General features: G+C 44.3%; 1 protein-coding gene across 2 annotated transcripts in view; it reads left to right on the top strand.

The window, feature by feature from the left end:
- phldb2b (pleckstrin homology-like domain, family B, member 2b) overlaps positions 1–22,933 on the top strand; it is an 85,053-nt gene that overhangs the window by 21,741 nt on the left and 40,379 nt on the right. For both annotated transcript variants that reach the window (XM_061238645.1, XM_061238644.1), the window contains exons 5-6: positions 5,545–5,664; positions 12,633–13,786. In XM_061238645.1, the coding sequence (XP_061094629.1) occupies positions 5,545–5,664; positions 12,633–13,786 (1,274 nt within the window). The remainder of the gene's footprint in view (positions 1–5,544; positions 5,665–12,632; positions 13,787–22,933) is intronic.

Below are 22,933 nucleotides of genomic sequence, written 5' to 3'. Positions count from 1 at the left end.
ATTTGACCAAGCAGGGCCCGATAACTACTGACATGTAAACGTATTGGCTTCGTGCCAAGATCCAGGGTGAAAGAAGCTGGAGCAAGATAGAAGTATGCGTGTGCGTGTCTCTTGGTGTATGACTGCGTGTATACTTGTATGTGCACTTGGTGTGTGTGAATGCATGCATGTTTGTCTGTTTGTGTGTGTGTGTGTGTGTGTGTGTGTGTGTGTGTGTGTGCGCATGTGTGTAAACACTAGAGTGAAACTTTTATACAATGACACTGGATGAGTGCTCTCAGAAATCATTCAAGCAAAAACACTGTGCTGCCAATAGAAAATGCCAAAGAGCACTAGAGGCTCCACTCTTCTTTGGCAGCCTGGGTTGCAGATGGGTGAATTGAAGAGACTGCCAGAACTATCTATTTTGGAGATTTTGTTTATTTAGGTCTGGACATTTTGGTTTGTGTTATGATACTTGATTCTTTCAGAGAAAATAATTCACTGTATGTTGAAATATTTTTGAATAGTAAATGGAATTAACTTTTAAGATACTTGCCAAATATGTTACAGAACTGTATATAAATTCATGTTGTATCCATGAAATTTCCCTTATGGACAATAAATATAATTACAGTATATTTGATGTAGCTTTCTTGTAATGTCATGCAGCTTAGGACTTTTCATGGGAGAGCTCATGGGCCGTGTATTTACTTGAAACAGTCTCTGAAACAACTTGCTGTCAAGTAAGCATTCGCATGCAGTATTTAAGCTGTGAAGCCCTGATGACCTGATGAGAACATCTGCGAATGGCTTCTGCAGTCTTTATCTTCTTCCCTACTACTGCAAGGTAATGGTGTCAGTTTGAAAAACTTGTGAATATGGTCAGCCTACGTGAAACTATACGTTATAAATTTGGAGTTTGGTCTTTTGGGGAAGTAAAACCGCAATTTAATTGTTACGTATAAATGTTAACATAGACGTCTTCTCCTCAAAATATTGCGCCTTTGTGCGCGCGAGTAATCGTTCCAAATTCTCCGAACATAAGGGAAAAGTATCGTGCTTTGCTCCCAGCGGTTGGTAAACAAAAGGAGAAAATAATATTGAAGTTATGCGTTTTAAGTCTTAAGTGACCATCAACGAAGTGAGGGAAAGCGAGCACAGTGGATAATCATATATTCTGTCATTGATTTCAGTGTGACAACAGTGATTATAAAGAAAAATTACGTTTTTACATGCAGCAGGAAAATCCTTCGGGGCATCAGTGCGTTCATCAGTTTTAGCGATCCAAACTGATGGACGCGGGTTTAACTCATGGTGCTCACCGACCAAATCAATGAGCCGTGCATATGGTATAGAACAAAACGTCTTACAAACCGTCTTACAAAATGGGTCTAATCACGTTTATTTTTGTTAACTCGGCATTTTTTTTGTCTTTAGACGCAGAAAATTAACGTATCAAGACGTCACACTGATGTGTTGAAATTTGACGTCTTGACGTTCATTTTTGAAATGTCATAATTTTACCTGTTAACACGATTGAAATGAGCGTGCCAAAAATAAATACCCTGCTCTTCTTCTTTGGAGTCTAATGGCGATTTTCATTCTTAATGGTGCATAGCGCAAACTAAAGTTCATTGAATGTCATTAACTCTTAGCCTACGATTACCCTTAGCCACAAAGGGTCAAATTCAAGTTGGTTTTAAATCAATGGGCTAATAGTGCCGGCAATCGGCCTCCTAATAGAATATATAAAACAAATATGAGCACATATCTACAAATCTATTGACGCATCAAACCTCTAAGTGGATTGGCTACAGCAGCAGAAGACTTAATACGTCTAAAAAATAAGTCTAATAAATACCTAATGAAGTGCTCACTGAGTGTATATCGGAACTCATAGGGCCACATATGCGAACTTTTTACATTGGGCAATAGGCTGCATATAGCCTATATTTTGAGTACATTAAGATTGTAGTATTTACATAGCTATATCAAAGGTTTTGCTTTTTTATTTCTTACATTTAGAATAGTGAGGAGGTTAAGCGTTCATGAAACCCCGTCATTCATAGCAACAAGCTACACCTTGCATTTTTTCTAATTAACAGTTCTCCCCATCCCTATTTGGTCTATGAAGCTTTTGGGTGGGTTTTAGCTAGACACTTTTAGTACCACTTAGAGGAACTCTTTATAATAAGATAACATAGATACACTCATTGAGCACTTTATAAGTACACCTACTTATTCATGCGATTATCTAATCAGCATCTTGTGGCAGCAGTGCAATGCATACAATCATGCAGATACATTGGGTCAGAATTGGGCGGCAACAACATGAATCTATGGACCCATCTTGCCTTGTATCAGCAGTACAGGCTGGTGGTGGTATTGTAATGTGTGGGGAATATTTTCTTGTCACACTTTGGCCCCGTTAATACCAATCAATTATCGCTTGAATGCCACAGTCTATTTGAGTATTGTTGCTGCCGATGTGCATCCCTTCATGGCCACAATGTATCTTCTAATGGCTACTTCCAGCATGATAATGCACCATATCACAGAGAAAAAGTTGTCTCAGACTGGTTTCATGAACATGACAATGTTCTTCAGTGGCCTTACCAGTCACTGGATATGAATCCAATTGAACACCTTTGGGATGTCGTAGAATGGGCAGCTGACAAATCTGCAGAAATCACGTGCAATCATGTCAACATGGAGTGTCAAAGGAATGTTTTGAACATCTTCTGGAATCCATGACAGGAAGAATGGAGAATGGTTTTGAGAGCAAAGTGAGGCCCTACTTAGTATCAGTATGTTATCCTAAAGTTCATGAATGAAATAAGACATTTGATTATACACATAGTCTGAGCGACTGCGTTGGAATCGATCTCTTTGTCATAGTGATCTCTTGGAGTCACAAGACTGAATGTATTGAATTTACAAGGTCAGTTCCTTGAACTAAAAACAAATTAAGAAATCTCAGATTGTTAGCCGGCTACTTACTGTAATAAATTATCTCAATGCAGTTATTGAGCAAATGAAGATTTATTTTTGAGAGAAGCTCCAAATCTTCTGGAGTGTTTCACTTGGGAGTGATTGTATTCTAAAGAGGGGCAGTTTGCAAACTTTTTTAAATCTTCAGGCTTGTGATAAGTGTACTGCTGTTTTCTGATTGAGTAATGTTAAATGGCAAAACAACAAGTGAAGTGGAGTTTCTCTGTAAAATATAATTAAATGTGTGCATTGTGCATTTTCTTTTAGGTTAAATGAAGCATGGTAGTAGCATGGGTGCATAAACAAAGCAAGCCATTGGTCTCCTGTACACCTGGAAGGAAGATTTAATAAAAAATAGTGACCCAGCCCCGATGTGCAGTTAGGTGTGTTCAGAAATAAACAAAACTAATATAGAAGCAAGACTTTTGTGGTGTTTAAATTTTGCTTTTAGGCCAAAATTATACTTTATTTTAAAGTTCTTTAAAATGGGCTATTTAGGATTTTCCATTTAGACATTTGTGTGGTCACTGATGAGCAGGACTAGCAATTTACCCACGTGCATTCACGCTAACCTCAGATAAAGTACATAAACAGTTTAGTCAGTATGTAAAATCCCTAAGGTTGGGTTCTTTTTCGAGGGGGGGGGGGGGTAATCTTGATTACAGGGCTTGTTGGTGTGAGGTGTCAGCCTCATGCAGACCTGAGCATTGCATCAGTAGTTCATTTGTGCATTGGCTGTCTGTGGCATTGTTCCATTACCTCACATTCATGATGTCTGCCTCGTGCTGAACTGTGAATGACTGTTCAGGGTGGGGCCAAGGTTAATGTATGGTTACGCCAGAAGGCCACCTGGGACAAAGTAATTGCATACCTTAGCAAAATTGAAGGCACTCTTGGGCTGTGCACCAGCAGGCAAACTCAACTCCTTGAGTACTCTGTACTATAGACGAGTTGGTGACTTTATGTTCTAGACAATTACGCTCAGCTTAACTGAACTTCATTCGTTAATCAGCTCTACAGATTTATTTTTTCCTTCTAGCAGTACACTGTAGTTTTCAAGTTAAGCACTTGTAAAACTTAACCCAGTGTGTAAAGGTGTTGCATGTTGAGTTAACTACCAGGGCTAATGACATATTTATGAGCAGTGGGGGGTAGAGCAGCGCAATTATGGTCCTCTCCTTCCCCCGCAGCTGGCCAGGAGAGGATGGGCACCCCCTCCTGAGTCTGGATCCAGCCAAGGTTTCTTTCATTATGTATCTCCTAGTGAGGTTTTCTGTGCCACTAGCGTGTTTTTGTTTGGGTTTTGGCCGGAGTGTTTTGGGAAGTGTATTGCGACAAATCCTTTGTAGACTGTATTTAATAAACATTTAGATTTGATATGGTTTGGTTTACGCACCTGTTTCCAGCCTGCATGCATTTATTTCCAGCTATTTGAGCAATGTAGGACTGGTCGAAGTGCTGCATATGGCTAGCATGTGTGTGAAGGACATGCGGCCTGCTAGGGTGCTGGTAGACCGGGGCTCATGTGACCTGGAAAGTCTCATGGGAGGTTTGTATTTTCATAGGTGCAAAATGGACTTGCACAACCTTGCCCAGATTTGCATCTGCCCATGCAAAAGATGTGTATGTGCATTGAAAGCCTGTTTACATTTAAAGCTCACATAAAATAAAGAGTGCTTACCCAGTCATATGTAGATAATAAAGTTAAGTGGGAGCAGCATGCTGTCTCCCTTACTGTGAAATGTGCATTGGTTTAGGTGCAAGTAGAGGGCTCTGACACTCTGAGCTGTCCTCTTAACAGGATGAAAGAGCCTGACAGAGGAGGCTCTGGATAGCAGACTGCTGATAACTCGCAGCAGAATAAGGCCTTAACACATCTTACCACAATTTGGCTGAATTTTAAACTGAGAATATACATTTTGTTAGTAATGTGAGTTGTACTTCTTACGACCAGTAATGATTAGCCATAACGTGATGGTGTCTTCCAAGTACTGTGTGAATAAAGAGGGGGAAATATTTTCACTATTTATCACCTACCTTACAAGGCCAAACACAAAATACATGAAGCATATGACTGATGTTTAGCTTTAGGCTCCCTGTCTGAACTTTGTGAACTCATAGCTATGTCTAATCGTGTACTCAGTGCAAACAGCTGCTGTAGCTTTGCATTCTTCTTTGGTAGTGCCTTTCCTGGTGCATTGTGCTGATTATGATGCAGCACCACATCTCAGTAATGCCACCATTGAGGTTAAAAATGATAGTAATCCAACTTGGGCAACGCTTGTATTTAAGCTATAATATTTTTTGTGCTGCCGGTCGATGCAGGTGGCCGGCTGAAAATTATTTATACACGAAAAAGCAGACTGATGGATTTGTGCCTGACATGATAAGTATGACATTCTAGCCCTCTCCTGTTGGATTTCTGAGTGGTGTAAGGGACAGGAGCTGCAGGAGTTGTGTTTAACAGGGTCCTCAGTGTCCCTCCTCTGAGTGTAGAGCAGCTGTATTTCAGAGACATGAATGGGATTATCATGTCTCACCTGTGTGTGCATGTATGTGTTTCTCCTTCAGGGTACGCTCTATGTCTGGGGAATTCCTATTTTTTCCGCTTTAACCACCCAGAGGAGGCCAGCCGAATGAAGAGCATGCTACCCCAGAAGAGCCCCGTGTCCTCGTTGGGCTACAGCTCAGGTAGGCCACACTAACCCTGACTCCTAAGATCTTTAAATATATATATATTATTATTATTATTTTGCAACATTTCCCAGCCAACGGCTGAACATGTGTCCAAATTTCACCCTAATTTGTATATAATATGCTCGATGCAACTGAAGCCGTGATCGTGCATGATCCTCACTGCCCATTTGGGAGAGTGTAGACATCTGCACTTCTCCTCCGAAATGCATGGTGTCGTCAGCTAAGCTTGCATAGAGTGGAGACGGAGGAAGAACTTTCATATACAGCAGTGGTCCTCACTCCTGGTCCTGGAGAGCCACAGGGTCTGCTGCAATCTCAAGCATAACTACATTACATGCTGAAAAACTGATACACGCTGTTTTCTCTAGCGGCTTGGACTACTGTAATGCACTTTTTAACGGCCTGCCCAAGAAGTCAACTTATCCAAAACGCTGCTGCCAGAATCTTAACAAAAACCAAAAAGAGAACCTATTGCACCCATCCTTGCTGCTCTGCATTGGCTTCCAGTTTGAGTTGATTTTAAAGTCGTATTACTTGTACAGTGGGAGCAATAATTATTTGATCCCTTGCTGATTTTGTTGGTTTGCCCACTTACAAAGAATGGAACTGTGTAGAATTTTAATCATAGGTACATGCAAAAATACGATAATAAATGTATTTATTGCCATTTAATTTAATTTTTATTATTTGTTATTGTGGATTATTTTGTGATATTTTGTCTCTCAATGTTAAAATGTACCTATTATTAAAATTCTACACAGTTCCATTCTTTGTAAGTGGGCAACCCTACAAAATCAGCAAGGGATCAAATAATTATTGCTCCCACTGTATATAAAGCTTTAAAGATAGTAAAAATAGCCTATCACCTTATGTACCAACTCAAGCACTTAGATCATCCACAGCTGGCTTACTTAATGTACCTGTGGTTAAACATAAAAAAAGTGGGGAGAGTGCTGCTATTATGCACCAAAACTCTGGAACGCTCTCCCACAAAACATTAGAATAGCAGACTCAGTCGGCAAATCTAAAAAGCAGCTGTAAACTTTCCCTTTTTAAGTAGGCTTTTAATTCATTTTTTATTCATTTTATTATTTTTATTTTTAACTTATTTTTACCTATTACTCATTGACTCTTTCATACTATTTTATTTACTATACTATTCTATTTGTTTTACTTATATTACTTATTTTACTGATAACTTATTGACTCTTTTATACCATTTTATTTGTGTTTTAATTTCAATATACATTGTTTTCTTTTTCTATTTTATTCTCTTTGTTTCTATGTTTTAAACCTTTATAACTGATTATGATTGCTGTGATTTTCCTCTGTTTTTGCCTTTTATTTTTATTTTTTTCCTGTCAAGCACTTTGAGCTGCAGTCTGCATGAAAGGTGGCATACAAATAAAGCTATTATTATTATTATCATTATTATTATTACATTACATTACATTACATTACAAGGAATTTAGCAGACGCTCTTATCCAGAGTGACGTACAACTAAGGGACAAGTGTGAAGAGGACCCTAGAGGACAGTACTGTTCCGAGTCCTAGCATACCACGGTTGGCAGCTCGAATACGCTGAGTACGACAATACAATATCTAATACAATACAACAATATCTAGTACTGTGCAAATTATTTAGGCAGGAGTGAAAAAATGCTGTAAAGCAAGAATGCTTTCTAAAATAGAAATGTTCATAGTTTATTTTTATCAATTAACAAAATGTAACGTGAGTGAATAGAAGAAAAACCAGCATCAATTCTTCTAGGTACACTTGCACAAAGTCAGGGATTTTGTAGGCATATAGTCAGGTGTGTAATTAACCAATTATACCAAACAGGAGCTAATGATCATAGATTTAATATGTAGGTTGAAACACAATCATTAACTGAAACGGAAGGTTAAAATTGTTAAGGATGGTTAAAACTTGGTGAGAGCCCGACTCTGCTTCCAAGGTGAGGCTGCTGAAGACAGTTTAATGTCAGATGTCATATACCATGGCAATATTGAGCACAGCAACAAGGCACAAGGTAGTTCCACTGCATCAGCAAGGTCTCTCCCAGGCAGATATTTCAAGGCAGACAGGGGTAGTAATAGCAGGGGTAGTAATAACAGGGGTCGAAATAAAGATCAAAGACACATCATGCTTACTTCCCTTTGCAATCGGAAGATGTCCAGCAGTGCCATCAGCTCAGCATTGGCAGAAACCAGTGGGACCCAAGTACACCCAACTACTGTGCGGAGTCTGGTCAGAAGTGGTCTTCATGGAAGAATTGTGGCCAAAAAGCCATACCTCTGATGTGGAAACAAGGCCAAGCGACTCAACTATGCACGGAAACACAGTAACTAGGGTGCAGAAAAATGGCAGCAGGTTCTCTGGACTGATGAGTCAAAATGTGAAATATTTGGCCTAGCAGAAGTTTGTTTGCCGAAGGGCTGGAGAGCGGTACAAGAATTAGTGTCTGCAGGCAACAGTGAAGCATGGTGGAGGTTCCTTGCAAGTTTGGGGCTGCATTTCTGCAAATGGAGTTGGGGATTCTTCTCAATGCTGAGTAGTACGGTGAGATACTTATCCATCATGCAATACCATCAGGGGGGCATCTGATTGGCCCAAAATTTATTCTGCAGCAGGACAACGACCCCAAACATACAGCCAATGTCATGAACAACTATCTTCAGCGTAAAGAAGAACAAGGAGTCCTGGAAGTGATGGTATAGCCCCCACAGAGCCCTGATCTCAACATCGAGTCTGTCTGGGATTACATGAAGAGACAGAAGCATTTGAGGTTGTCTAAATCCACAGAAGAACTGTGGCTAGTTCTCCAAGATGTTTGGCACAGTTTACCTGCCCAGTTCCTTCAAAAACTGTGTGCAAGTATACCTTGAAGAATTGATGCTGTTTTGAAGGCAAAGGGGGGTCACACCAAATATTGATTTGATTTAGATTTTTCTGCTGTTCATTAACTTCTTCTGTTCATGCAGTTTGTTATTTGATAAAAATACTGAAATTTGATTTAAAAAACTACTAACATTTCTATTTTTGAAAGCATTCTTATATTAGAGCATTCTTTCACACCTGCCTAAAACTTTTGCACAGTACTGTATATATAACTATATATAAGCTACCAGCTAGAGGTGACACTAGTACAGTCTGGATTCGATCTGAGACAGGAGGGGTTCATTCAAGCACCACATTAACCCAGTGGTTCCCAAACTATTTCATTTCATGTGATCATTCACAAAAAGATTTCTTTGACATTCTGTGTTTGTGTAAATTCTACTTTTTAACCCAGATTCTGTGATTTGGCCCGCAATCCCTGCAAAACTGAAAATAGGAGGCTGTATATTCCTGACATAATGTGGCTTAAGAGGGTGAATAATCCCTCTGAATATGAAAAGCACCTAATTAATAAAAGTTAACTGCTTGTTTTCAATTCTGGGATAGCAATTGAGGTTGGAACAGAAAAAGTGCATACACAGCGAGTTTGGGAAATGCTGCCCCATCTGAATGCCCCCCACCCCGACTCCTGAAAGCTGACCCCTCACACTTACACCCTTTCTCACTCTCTCCCTCCTGCTTCCTAAAAATACCTGCAAAAATACCCTGCCCTTGAATCAGTACTATGCTATATTCTCATATTACAGAGCCCCTCCCCCCAGCTCTCCTCCTGTCATATTGCATTACCATCACAGGTGTTCATCTCTCCCCATAATGCTCACAGGTGTGTTTGTGTTTATTCCAGGCCTTTTCTATTTGTCAAAATATCCTACTTATACACATGAACACATACACACACACTTGTGCACACTCTCTCTCTCTCTCACACACACACACACACAACGCTCATTAAGTACAAACATGCACTCATTCATTCTGTAGCACACTGTGCACATACGGTGTAGCACACGCGGTGGCGCGCAGACACAGTACTGTACCTGCATGCATGTGCACAAACCTGCATGTACGTGGTTCAGTATGACATCATGCATGTGGAATGCTTTCCTGTCTGCGGGTAGCCTGGTACATATGGTGCTGTCCTCATTTCTGGTGTGATTGATGCATTTGAGGAAGGTGTGGAGTGGTGCTGTCAGCCTGGCTGCCACATACCTCCCCCCTCCCCCCTCACAGAGCTGCAGCACATGAGGAATGCTCTCTCCTGTAAACAGAGGTCCCCCCCCTTCTCTTCCCTTCCCGTGGTACATGCACCCTGTGACCGCCTCATAATGCAGTTCTCCGCTCAGAAAGCACCCGTGGACTTTAAATCTGCCCATATATGGAGAGGGAGCACAGCAGCCCTTCTGCTCAGGGTTGCCAGAACCACTGGACGCCATCTTGAGACTTTCTGCTTCACTTCTCCATGCCCTTACAAGGCAGGTGACCATCCAGGAAGCTGCACTTACTCTCTCACTCTACTCTCTAGGAGCACAGTGGTTTTTGTGCTGTTGGAGGGGCCCTGTTTTACCTTTCTCTAATGGTCTCTGCAGCAGATTGGGTTTCTCTGGTAGCGTCTCTTGTGTGATTGATATCGTGTATCTGTGGCTGGTCACGGTCCCAGTTTTGTGCTGTGCAGTTGGAGGGCCAGGCCCATTCTGGAATGAGGGATTCTAGGTATAATGGCTGCAGAGCTCCACAAATAACTCTGAGGTTGCAGGTGAAATTTCCAGGTGATGCCTTCCTTTGTACTTACCCAGAATTACTTACAGTTAATTTATACAGCTGGATACAATGTACAGAATACATGTAAACCAGTTGGGTCGCTCCTAATGAGCACATCTGCTCAGTGTCTCAATGGATGCTGCTGTTATTGATATTTATATGAGTGTGGACTGGGGGTTGGGGTGAATCGTTCAGCAATTTTCTGAAATCCGAAATGTGATGATTCAGAAGAAATTAGATGGCTTTTCACTTTGTCAAGAAAATTACCTCAGAAATATTGGTCTTTCTTTCTGCTTCACAGAATCAACATACTCTGAATTGATTTCTGAACATTTCAAAACAATTTTAATTAGGCAAATGTTCACATACCACACATATCAAAAATGAGTATGGACATAGGCTATTAAACTTGCACACACAGTTGACATTTATTCTGGGAAATTCACTGGTTTTCTACAAAATAATAAAGGAAACATAAACCAAACAAAACCAAAACAAACCGGAGCTTTTCAGGTCCATAGTGTTTCCAGTCTTAACACACACAGTTCTCCTTCCTCAGTCTCAGCCACCTACTGCGGAAAAAGCACACATTTTAACAACCAGGAATAATTTGACCCAGTAGGTTTTACCCAGTAGGTGTGGTTCTCTGATTGCCCTGCTTCCTTCCCGCAAACCGCACCCTTGCCATGGTAACTTACATCAGCAGTCCGTTTATGTTCTTCCCTTCTTTTAAACTCCTCCACCGATCGAAACAATATGCAATTTCATAGATTTTTCTGTGTGGCCAAGAAGAAGATCACTTTCTTTTTGGGCAGACTTGCGTTCAGATTGTTGCTTTGGTTTACTTATTTTAGTGGTCTGAGCCAAGGTTGAAGGATCTAGGGAGTATTTCACAAACATAACTGTTGTCCGGAGCAGCAGGGATGGTGCAGTGGGTAGCACTGCTGCCTCACAGCAAGGAGGTCCTGGGTTCAAATCCCAGTCGGCCGGGGCCTCTCTGTGTGGAGTTTGCATGTTCTCCCCGTGTTTGCGTGGGTTTCCTCTGGGTACTCTGGTTTCCTCCCACAGTCCAAAGACATGCAGGATAGGCTGATTGGAGAGTCTTAAATTGTGTGTGAGTGAATGATGCGTGTGCACTGTGATGGACTGGCGAGCTGTCCAGGGTGTATTCCTGCCTTTCGCCCAATGTATGCTGGGATAGGCTCCAGCCCCCCCGCGACCCTGTTCAGGATAAGCGGGTTAGGATAATGGATGGATGGATGACGCTTAACCAGATGTGCTTCAGTAATCATCCAGCTATATAAATTCGTAAAATGATGTGTAATGCCTCCCATACATAACACAAGTTTCAATCAACAGTCTTTTCAAAATCACAGGTCTTTTAATGCCCTAATCAAGCTGTTATTTCATTTTAAGTTATTTCTATGATATTGACTGCAAAATTGAGTTTGAAGATGGTGTATGTTTGTATTCATATCTATTTGTGTTTGTGTGTGGATGCTTCAGGAATTGTTGGCTGTCTTCAATCCCTAAAATAATTTGGTGTCATTCCTTAGGACTTCACTGTGGGAGACGTTTCATATTTGGAACATTTTGTTGATTCAGTTTTTTAATCAGATCTTGCAAAAAACAGGTTTAAGACACATGCCAATAATTACAGAGTTTGCATTGGTCATTATTGCTCTATTTCAGACATGCTATGCTAGCCAGGCATAACTTGGATTCCTGTTCAGATCATTCATGGATTTTCTTTCTGTGCACAGTGTGTCTCAGATGTAAACGACAGTCTGAATATGTAGACATGTAAGCCATTAAACAATTTGCAAGACATATGGTAGTGTATGGAGTGTAATCTACCTATTGGTGGTTTTTAATCTGTGACATGTTAATTGCACAAACATGTATCTGGTAAGACCTGGAACTGGAACTGTGCCATGAAATCAATAGGAGATAATGTCACTTTGGATTTGTGTTTTACCAATTTATATTCTTGAATGAATCATTTGATTCTGTGTTTTACAAAGAATTTGAATTTCAAGTTTGCATTTTAAGTTGTACTTATAATGTATCACTGTGTCATCAAATGTATATTGTGCAAGTGCTGCAACACAGGGTTTGTAACTAAAATTGAATTAAAGCAGAATGGATCACATTACAAAGAAAACATTGATCATCATGGGACGTGACTATTGGCTGTTTACGCCCCAAATGTGGGGTGTATAATGTGGAAAATCAAAATAATATGAATAAAGTACACTGCTCAACTTACATCTACCCTCCTCTTCCTCTCTGTCCCATCAGACTGTCTGAAGTTTGGCATGGACTACAGCCATGGAGTGGGCAGGGCTAAGGGCTGGACAGGGCGATCAGAGGAGGAGCTACAGGTCCTGATGGACTCGCTGCAGTACAAGAAAGTACTGGCGGAGAGCAGCCATCGGGTCAATGGAGACTGTAGCCCCTCCTATTTTAGTCTAACAAAGTCCCCACCCACCAGCCCAACTCAGGGCTCGCCCCTGACAACAGGCCTCCACCAGGAGCAGGGCTGGAAGCAGCGTGAGTGTTCGTCTTCTGCTTTCGGTCAGTTAGCACCAGAGCCCCACCAGAGCCAGGAGCGAGACCCACCCCACACCTACTCCAGTACACGGAATCTGTCCCAGGACAACCTGTTTGCCCCTCCTGCAGTGGAAAGGGAAAGAGGGGGCTTTCCCATCCGGAACGGCTCCTCCACAGGCAACCGCCCCCCCTCAGCGCCAGCCAGCATGCCTTCCAGCCCCCGCCTCTCCCGCCGGCCCCGTCCCCAAGCAATGGGGCACGACACCGGCGGCGGGGCGAGGGATCTGGGCCCAGGCCCAAACCCCAGACAGAGGATGTACTCGGCGGGGTCCTTGAGTGGCATGACCAGCAACCACAGCCGCTCGCTACCCCGCCTCAACAAAGCAGCCGAAACCCCACTGACGCTGCTTGTCCTGCCCCCCCACCACACCCGAAATGGCCACACAGAGGTGGTCTCCATCTCTCTCTCCTCTAGAGGCTCCGTCTCCTCTCGGGGGTCTGTCTCTGACATCAACCCTTCGGCCAGCGTCCCCGCCAGCCCTCGCGTGGCCAAGAAGATGAGCCTGACGTCAACGGGCTGCTACTCGCCCTCTGAGCGGGCTGGCCTGCAGGGGTCTTCTTCCCTCCTGGACCTTTGGCAGGGCGAGAGGAGACCTTCCTTCGGGAAAGCGGGGCTAGACCTGGGCGAGAGGAGACCGTCCATTGGGAAGGCGGGTTTGGACCTGGGGCTGGGAGACAGGAGACCATCCTTCGGGAAGGCTGGGCTGGGGCCGAGCACAGGCCAAGGGGCGTTCCGGGAGAGGAGGGGTAGCATCAGCTCGCTAAGCGGGAAAGAGGAGCTGCAGGACTACCACCAGCGGCAGAGAGACGAGAGGCTGCGCGAGCAAGAGGTGGTGAAGCTGGTGAGCGTCAATTTTTTGGTTGATAATCAAATTTATTTGAATCTCAGGGAAATTTGTAATTAAGGGTTTGAATTTTAATCCCATTGCCCAGGACAAATAAGCAGCCCAATTCTCTGCCCTCATCTGTGTTTCGTGGGTTCTTATGGTAGCTTAAGAGGCAGATAAACAACAAGCCATGTTATTGTTTTGTCTCAACAGTATTCTGTTAGGTAGCTCTTCTGATTCAGGATATACCTTAGCCATGTCGAGATATTCTCAAAAATCTATATTTTGTTGTGATAGAAGACAAGAAACGACAATTACAACCACTGTGTCTTTTTCCTTCCAGCCAAGAATGTGTAAAGCACACACAATAAGCTGTACGGAAGCCAAAATGGGACACATGACACATTGTACTCTACTGGATGAGAGGCGTGTCCCTCAAATCATGAGCACTGAATGTCAAGCAGTCGTGTAACCCCTGCGTCATGGCCACTAGGGTGCTTGCAGGAAGGGGTTAATAAAACTTCAATATATTTCTTAGTTATAGCCATTGGGATTCAACCATATCTGACCACATACTGCACATTACATTACATTACATTATTGGCATTTGGCAGACGCTCTTATCCAGAGCGACGTACAACAAAGTGCATACCCATAACCCGGGATAACTTCGCTGAAAGACCCTAGAGGGAAGTACAGTTTCAGCTGCTACCTGTACAACAAAAATAAGGAGGAGGGCCCTTTTTTTTTTTTTTTTTTTTTTTTTTTGATAACAAAGAAACAAAAGTGACCAAAGTTAACTATCCAAACACTGCTTACCTAGCCAACTAAAAATACCGATACACAAAGCAAGTCACAGAGACAACAATTAAGGTTCACAGGGAGGTAGGGAGGGATGGGGAGAGGTGCTGCTTGAAGAGGTGTGTCTTCAGCTTGCGCTTGAAGGTGGGGAGAGATTCTACAGTTCTGACCTCAACGGGGAGTTCGTTCCACCACCGTGGAGCCAGAACAGACAGTAGTCGTGAGCGTGATGTGGAGGTTCGGAGAGGGGGAGGTGCCAAGAGGCCTGTGGAGGCTGAACGAAGAGGTCTGGCAGGGGTGTAGGGTCTGATGATTTTTTGTAGATAAGCTGGGGAAGACCCTTTAACTGCTTGGAAGGCTAGCACCAATGTTTTGAATTTGATGCGAGCCATGACAGGCAGCCAGTGGAGGGAAGTAAGCAGGGGGGTGACGTGTGAGTATTTGGGAAGGTTGAAGACCAGACGAGCTGCTGCATTCTGGATAAGTTGGAGGGGTCTGATGGCGGACGCTGGGAGGCCAGCCAAGAGGGAATTGCAGTAGTCCAGGTGGGACAGAACCATCGCTTGGACCAGGAGCTGGGTCGAGTAGGGGGTGAGAAAGGGGCGGATTCTCCGTATGTTGTATAGGAAGAACCTGCATGACCGGGTCACCGCCACAATGTTCTCGGAGAGGGACAGTCTGCTGTCCATCACCACACCGAGGTTCCTTGCACTGGGTGACGGCGTGAGTGTGGTATCCCCGAGGGAAATGGAGAGATCCAGATGGGGAGAGGTTTTAGCAGGGATGAATATCATTTCAGTCTTGCCTGGGTTGAGCTTTAGATGGTGGTTGTCCATCCAGCTCTGGATGTCCCTCAGGCAAGCAGAGATACGGGCTGAAACCTGCGTATCAGACGGCGGGAACAAGACGAGGAGTTGGGTATCGTCCGCGTAGCAGTGGTAGGATAGCCCATGTGCAGTGATCACAGGGCCAAGGGAACGAGTGTAAAGAGAAAAAAGAAGCGGGCCTAGGACTGAGGCCTGGGGAACTCCTGTGGTGAGGGGCCGAGGTGTTGATACCGAACCAGCCCAGGCAACCTGGAAGGAGCGACCAGAGAGGTAGGACTCAATCCAGTCCAGGGCTGTGCCTCAGATGCCCGTTGCTGACAGGGCAGACAGGAGGATGGAGTGATCCACAGTGTCGAAGGCAGCAGAGAGATCTAGAAGAATGAGGGCAGAGGAGAGGGAGGCTGCTCGTGCGGCATGGAATGATTCACTGACGGAGAGGAGCGCAGTCTCTGTCGAGTGGCCCGATCTGAAGCCAGACTGATGGGGGTCTAGCAGGTTGTTGTTAGAAAAGAAAGAAGAAAGTTCTATAGTTTTAGAAAGGAAAGGAAGAAGAAATACTGGGCGGTAGTTCTGGATGATGGAGGGATCCAGAGTAGGCTTTTTTAGCAGCGGAGTGATGTGGGCCCTCTTGGAGGATGCTGGAAAACAGCCGGAAGACAGGGAGGAGTTGACAAGGGAGGTGACAAATGGGAGAATGTCAGGTGTGATAGTTTGGAGAAGAGAAGAGAGGATAGGGTCAAGGGCACAGGTTGTAGGGCGGTGGCAGAGCAGGAGTTGAGAAACATCAGAGTCTGTAAGGGGGGAGAAAGTGGAAAAGGAAGGGATGGGCCTAGAGGGGGGGAAGGGCACAGTGAGGGGGGCGGTGGTTTTAAAGGATCTACGGATGACTGTGACCTTCTCATCGAAGAAATCAGCAAAGTCATCAGCAGCAGCAAAGGAGGACTGATGAGGAGGAGGCGGTGCATTGAGGAGAGAGGAGAAAATAGAGAAAAGTTTCCGGGGGTTAGAACCGGAGTTCTGAATTTGTGTTTGAAAGTATTTTGCTTTGGCGGCAGTGACAGCGGAAGAGAATGCCGCCAGGAGAAGTCGTGAGGTCTGAAGCGTCTCTGGATTTCCCCCACTTCCTCTCCGCTGCGCGGAGGCTGGCCCTGGAGGTACGGAGGGTGTCAGATATCCAAGGACTGGGAGGGGATGTGCGAGGTGGCTTTGAGACAGGCGGACAGAGAGAGTCAAAGGCGGAGGAGAGAGATGAAAGGAGGGTGGCAGATGCAGAGTTAGTGGGGAGTTTGAAGAAGGATTCAAGAGGGGGGAGTGAGGTGATGACGGTGCTGGCGAAGGAAGAGGGTGAGAGGGAGCGGAGGTTACGGCGGGCTGAGGAAGTGTGGGTGGGAGGAGGGGGATGAGGATGGGGAGGAAGAGGGAGGGAGAATGAGATGAAGTGGTGATCAGATGTGTGCAGAGGGGTAACCGTGAAATCGGAGCATGAGCAGTTCCTCACAAAGACAAGGTCTAGGACATTGCCCGCCTTGTGGGTTGGAGGAGAGTGTTGCAGGGAGAGGCCGAAGGAGTGGATTAGCGGTAGGAAGGCAGCAGCCTGGGAGGCTTCTAGGTGGATGTTGAAGTCTCCAAGGAGAATCAGTGGGGTGCCATCCTCAGGGAAGGAGCTGAGAAGGGTGTCTAGCTCATCAAGGAAGTTTCCCAGGGGCCCTGGAGGACGGTAGATAACTGCAATGAAAAGGTTAGTAGGGTAGGATACTGCAACAGAATGGAATTCAAAAGTGGATTTGGACAGGTCAGAGAGGGGAAGAACAGAGAATTTCCACGAGGGGGAAATTAAAAGACCAGTACCACCGCCACGGCCGGAAGGCCGGGGAGTGTGCGAGAAGGAGAAGGAGGATGAGAGGGCAGCGGGAGTGGCGGTGTTGTCAGGTGTGATCCAGGTCTCCGTGAGGGCAAGGAATTGTAGGGACTGGAGGGAGGCATACGCAGGGATGAAATCAGCCTTCCGAGTGGCAGACTGGCAGTTCCATAGTCCCCCTGTGACAGCAAAGTCCTCACAAGGGGTCAGCGGGGGGTAGCTGAGGGTCGAGGGGTTCCGACGCTGTGGAGGCCCACGTCGCAGGGGGGGTCTTCGAGGGAGAGAGCAGACTGGGATGGGGTGAGACATAACATCACAAACTGGGACGGAGCGATGCTAGCGTCACGCCTATTTAAATGGCCTACAATTGCTCACAAGCAATATGAAATCAAAGCTAATTCAGCTACTTCCTACAGGCCATGTTACTCGTCTGTCTACTGTAACTCCTACCAGCTTGTGTCTTCCAAAGTTCTTACACCTCCTTTCCCTCCTAAGAACACTTCACTGACTGCCGGTTGCTTCCAGGGTCAGATTCAATGTCCTGACTATAGTATGCACTGCAGCCAACAGATCCTTCCTACCAACAGGACGTAATTCAACCCTACATGCCAGCTTGACCACTCCACTCTACTGCAGCAGGGCGACTTGTACTTCCTGCCACCGGGGTGAATGGTTTGACTTGTCTGGACCACGGAGCTTCTCCACGCTAGCTCCCCAGTGGTGTTACAGCCTCCCCATTGCTCAGTCACTGTGTCGTGAGCCCGGACCCCTTGCCGAGCTCAGACCTCACGTTCCCACGAGCAGTACCTCACCATGAGGTGTCTCGGGGACAAACTCAAGTACTCCGAACGTTCTGGAGCCCTGGTAAGTTCTACTGAAGTTCCAGCCCAGTCTCAAAGTGAAGGGTGTGATGCAAATCTGGTATACGATGTCCTGTATTCAATGTATTCCTCTAAAAGAATCTTCATCACATATGATTATAGTAAGATATACTTTATTATAATCAATCAAAAGAATAGAGTTATACAGATTACAGGATATATATATCATCTTTCAGTTTGCTGATCACATGCAAGTTACATATACCCCTTTAGCTCTTTCTAATTTACCTTTCCACCATGATGTTAAAATTCAAGGTACACCCCTCAAATACCCATTATCCTCTTTGGCCTTTACCTTATCTTATGGCTCCCCCTTCACGGAGATAAAAGCTACTGAACTTCCATTAATACAATGGGTACTGACACCCCTAAAGTCTACTACTTATTTATATCGTATATAGTATCTTATAGTATCTCGTTTTCTGCGGGATTTGATCCATCCTCCTTGCTGTTGATGAGCTCTTTGAACAGTTGCATTGGTTTGGGAATCTGGGGCAGGATCAGGACCCAGACTTTCGAAAGACGTGACTTTGCACTTCGTACTTCTCCTGCCTGTTGTATGGGATGTGCACTGGTATGTCTTCGAACACGTCGGGGGTTTTGCAGTGCAGCCGCAGCATATGCCTCTCCTCACTGACACTGAGGTTAGGGGGGGAGGCTTCAGGTTCTTGCGTGGGTCCAGCAGGAAGGTGTTCTGTAGCGTGGAGGAACCCCGCGTCCCGTCTGTTGGCCTCCAGGTGCAGTTCACAGCTCCAAGCATGTCGTCTACCGTCTCCTTGAACGCCAAACTCCCTGGGTCACCAATTTCCCGTTCAGCATGTTCAGCATCTTCCACGGTCATGCTAGAACACATTCTACGCATGGCCTCAGTCAGACCTTTAGCCTTGCTCTCTAAAACCCTAAATCTAAGTCCTCTAACTTCAGACTCCTCAGTGTCCATAAACGGTTGTACATTTATCTTGAACCACATATTTTTCCTCTTACGGGCGTTCTTGCTACCACCTCAATGGCGTGTGCGAGGGGTTAACAATGCATTCCTTCCTAACCCATCTTCTGTCAATCTCTCATCAGGGGGGCCTAGGGCCGGTCCTCGACAACTGTTCATTTTCTGCCACTGTACCTAACACTACTCCTCTACAGGATTACCAGAAATCTGGTATCACTCATGTATCACAACCTTTTTAGGTTTTCAACCTTGAAAACTATGTGGTGCTTTCACTTATAGAAACAGTACATGTTGACTACACTCATCTTTAATCAACCTTTAATCATGACCAAAACATTACTGTTTAGTTAGCTTGGTGGTTTCGCTCACGCAAACAAGAACACAATTATTGCATGGCGGCAAATTCCAGGCCCCGCACCAAGCGCTTTGTCTGCTCACTCATTAGAAGGGCACCTGACTAGCCTTGCATTGATCAAAATTTTCTACAATCCCCTTCAGATTCAGCTCCCATGCTCTGTCACTCACTATAGAAACTATAGCCAGTCCACTCAGCCTCTCCTGAGTTAGAAAACCTAGTGTTCAGCTGTTGTGACTGTGACATGCAAAAGTAGCAGTTATTATTATCAAGTGGTGTTCCTCAATAAGCATTTTCAAGTTGGGAGACTTGGAATCAGATCTAAAACAGGTCTAAATGACAGTTGAGCAGGGAAGAGTATTCCTATATCCCTACTGTAGTGGCCAGATAGACATGTTGTCGGTCACAGGTTGGCTTTTAAATGTTTTTCTTTTTTTTCTTATGGCTATCTTTTTCTGAGTTCCACTTTCGCTATGTTTATTAGCTTTGTTGTAGCTAGGAGTAAGACAAATTTTTGGCTTCATCCCGCATTTCGTTTGTGAGATCCTATGTTTGTAGAGGCCTGTAAAATGTACACATTTATGGAATATTGTATTGAAATGTTAAAAAAAAAAAGAAGGGGAAAAAACACTATTCGCTGACATGCAATTTTTTTGACATCCCAAACTTACACACACACACACACACACACACACACTGCTTTCCTTCTCAAAGTTCCTCAGCCATATCACTACACCTTCTTTAAACATAGCACCAATCTAACTCCTGCTGGCAGAGGCATTGCACATGCTCCACTAGTGTTCCCCCATTTTGTAGTAAATGTTTATTTAACATAATTGTATTATTGACCAATTTTCCTGGAGTACCCCTATGTGTGCTTGTTTTTGTTCCAACCCCAATTGCCATCCAATAATTTTAACAAACTGTTATCTCTGTAAATCTTTTTTAATTAGGCACGTGCTTTAAAATTAATTGGCAGCTTTACCGGCAGGTTCACTAGTGTGCACTGTGTTGAATTAGGCCCAAAGTAATGAACCTATTTGTGATACAATTGGCTGGAATGCCTCAATGCTTCACAAATCCTCATTTCCCCATCACTATACTCCACCCTTGGTCACATAGCTCCACCCTTGAAACTGCTGTTGCTGTGCTATACTTGTGGTGGGGGCAGGGACAGAGGCAGAGACTTGGACCCACACAAGTGGGCCATGTCTGATTTCTGTGGCTGACTTCTTTGGTTTGCCTCATTGCCTTTGGTTGCACCAGAGGTTCACCGTCTGTATAAACAGCGCTTCCCTTGGGTACAGGGTGGGGGTGGGGGTTGTGGGGGGTGTCGGGCAGCTGGTGTTTGGCTTGTAGGCATGGGCTGCGAGGAGCGGAAGGATTAAATCGCCTCCAGCTCCTATATTTGTATATCCTGTTCAATTGGACAGCGTTCTCCGTCAGCTCCAGTTTCAAAGCAGGACGGGATGTCCTTTTTGCTGTCCCCCCCAGTCCCCTCCCTCTCAGTCCTGCTCATGCTGTCACCATAGTCCCGACATCAGCCCCTGTCCCACGTCCCATTCCATCCCAACGCCTGGTCCTCTTGCCCCTTTCTGGAATCTTGGGGGATTCTTGCCTGCTTATCCAAATTGTGGTGAACTCTTGTGGAGAGGTGGTCGCCATGCGCTTCAACCCAATTTCGCCCAGGTTAGACAGCCTGGTGAGTTTGCCCCATTTGCTGTGCTCACTGTAAATCCTTGGCATGCTTTGAGAGGAGAGAAGTTTTTAGTTTATTACGAATTGTTGACTTCCACATTTTCCATCGCTTAGATTGCTGCCGTTTTTCTTTTTGATGTCAGACATCACTGTTTCTCTGTTGTCTCTTGTGGTCACAGCCAGGTTTAATGGCACAGTAATGGTTTAGAGGCAAGTTGGTGTGCAGCTGTGTATTCCTGTTTGCCAGAGCCAAGTCTAATGGTGTAGTAATATTGGTTTAAAGGTCAGTCAGTGTGTGTGTGTTGGTGTGCAGGTGTGTCTCATTGTTGTGAGGTAAACACAACCAAGTTTAATGTTGTGTAGTAATGTTGGTGTAGAGGTCAGTGAGTGTGTGTGTGTTTGTTGGTGTGCAAGTGTGTATTCATGTTGCTAGATCGACAGAGCCAGGTTTAACACTGACTGCTGAAGCTTTTTCCAAGTGTGGCTTTTTTGGATGGTCAGAGCACACTCCAGTCAAAGTGTGCTACTGACCTACTGTAACATATTTGATTTGAAACTGGTGAATTGGTTAATATGAGCATTGGTTCAGAGTAATTTCTTGACTGCTGCTTTTAGACACGTGCCGAGTTTTGTGTGTGCACTGCTCACACATGGTACATATTTTTGAGATTAGTCATACCTTGGTCTGTTATACAGCCCCTTTGAGCTGAGCAGATGATCCTGACCTCCCTGTCCAAGGTCAAGCTGGAACATTGTCACTCAGAGGTCATGATCTTCAGAGATTAGTGTTCTTGGAGGAGCGAGATGGAATTTATGTAATGGGGCAGGAAATTTGGGTTATAAATGTGTGTGTGTGTATGTGAGACCTGCAGTGTCACTAAGGGTTTTGTATTTATGTACATGCTTGTATGGTTGTGTGTTTGTGGACACAGTTGACACTCATTTATCTGTGCCCCAGTATTGTTTTATAACTAGATATGTAGTCTTCACTTGGATAATAAGCAAAAGTATACAGAGTTTCAGTGATCTCTGCTCTGGAGTGCAATTTGGGCAGCTACACACAAATAATCAGAATAAGCCCCCACGCCATTGGCTGTGGCAATTATGACCAATTTTCAACTAATGAGCTTGATTTGATACAGAGTGACGGTCCAACAAATGTACACTTTGAAACCTAAATTTAAGGACTATAAACACAGGCAGAGGGCGAGTCAACATGTCAGTGAGAATTTTTCAACAATAGGAAGGGATTTACAATGGTCTTATAACAATGTTTTAACACAAAAAATCTTACCTATTGTACCTTGAAAGAAAATCTAGTCTTGCAAGCCCTTCCTTCCCATTTCTTATATGTGGTTCTACTGTCAAAAAGTGGTATTTTGCAGTTAATTTATGACAAATTCTTGGTAGAATTGACCAACCAATGGTTTTCTTTTTATAGCTAGCATGCAAAGCGATACATGATTTAAAAGTATAGTTAGTGGGCTATATACAGTGGGCTCCAGAAGTATTGGCACCCGTGACTGGCAATGCACAAAAAACTTATATATAATTATTGAGAAATACTGTACTTGCTTCAATTAGGCAAGGTTAACAGCTAGGCTATAGTAACTGGCAGAAACATGTGTTTCCATGTGTGTATGCATGTCCACAGGTGTACATGATCATTTACTTCAGTGTGTTCTCTTTATATTCTGTATGTGTGGGTGGTATGTTTATGCATATGCATACAGTGTGTGTGTGCATAGCATGTGTATGTAGAGCAGGGGTCTCCAACCCTGGTCCTGGAGAGCTAC

Source organism: Conger conger, chromosome 4 (genome assembly GCF_963514075.1).
Source record: "Conger conger chromosome 4, fConCon1.1, whole genome shotgun sequence".
Classification (NCBI taxonomy): domain Eukaryota; kingdom Metazoa; phylum Chordata; class Actinopteri; order Anguilliformes; family Congridae; genus Conger; species Conger conger.
This window is presented reverse-complemented; position numbering and strand designations above follow the sequence as displayed.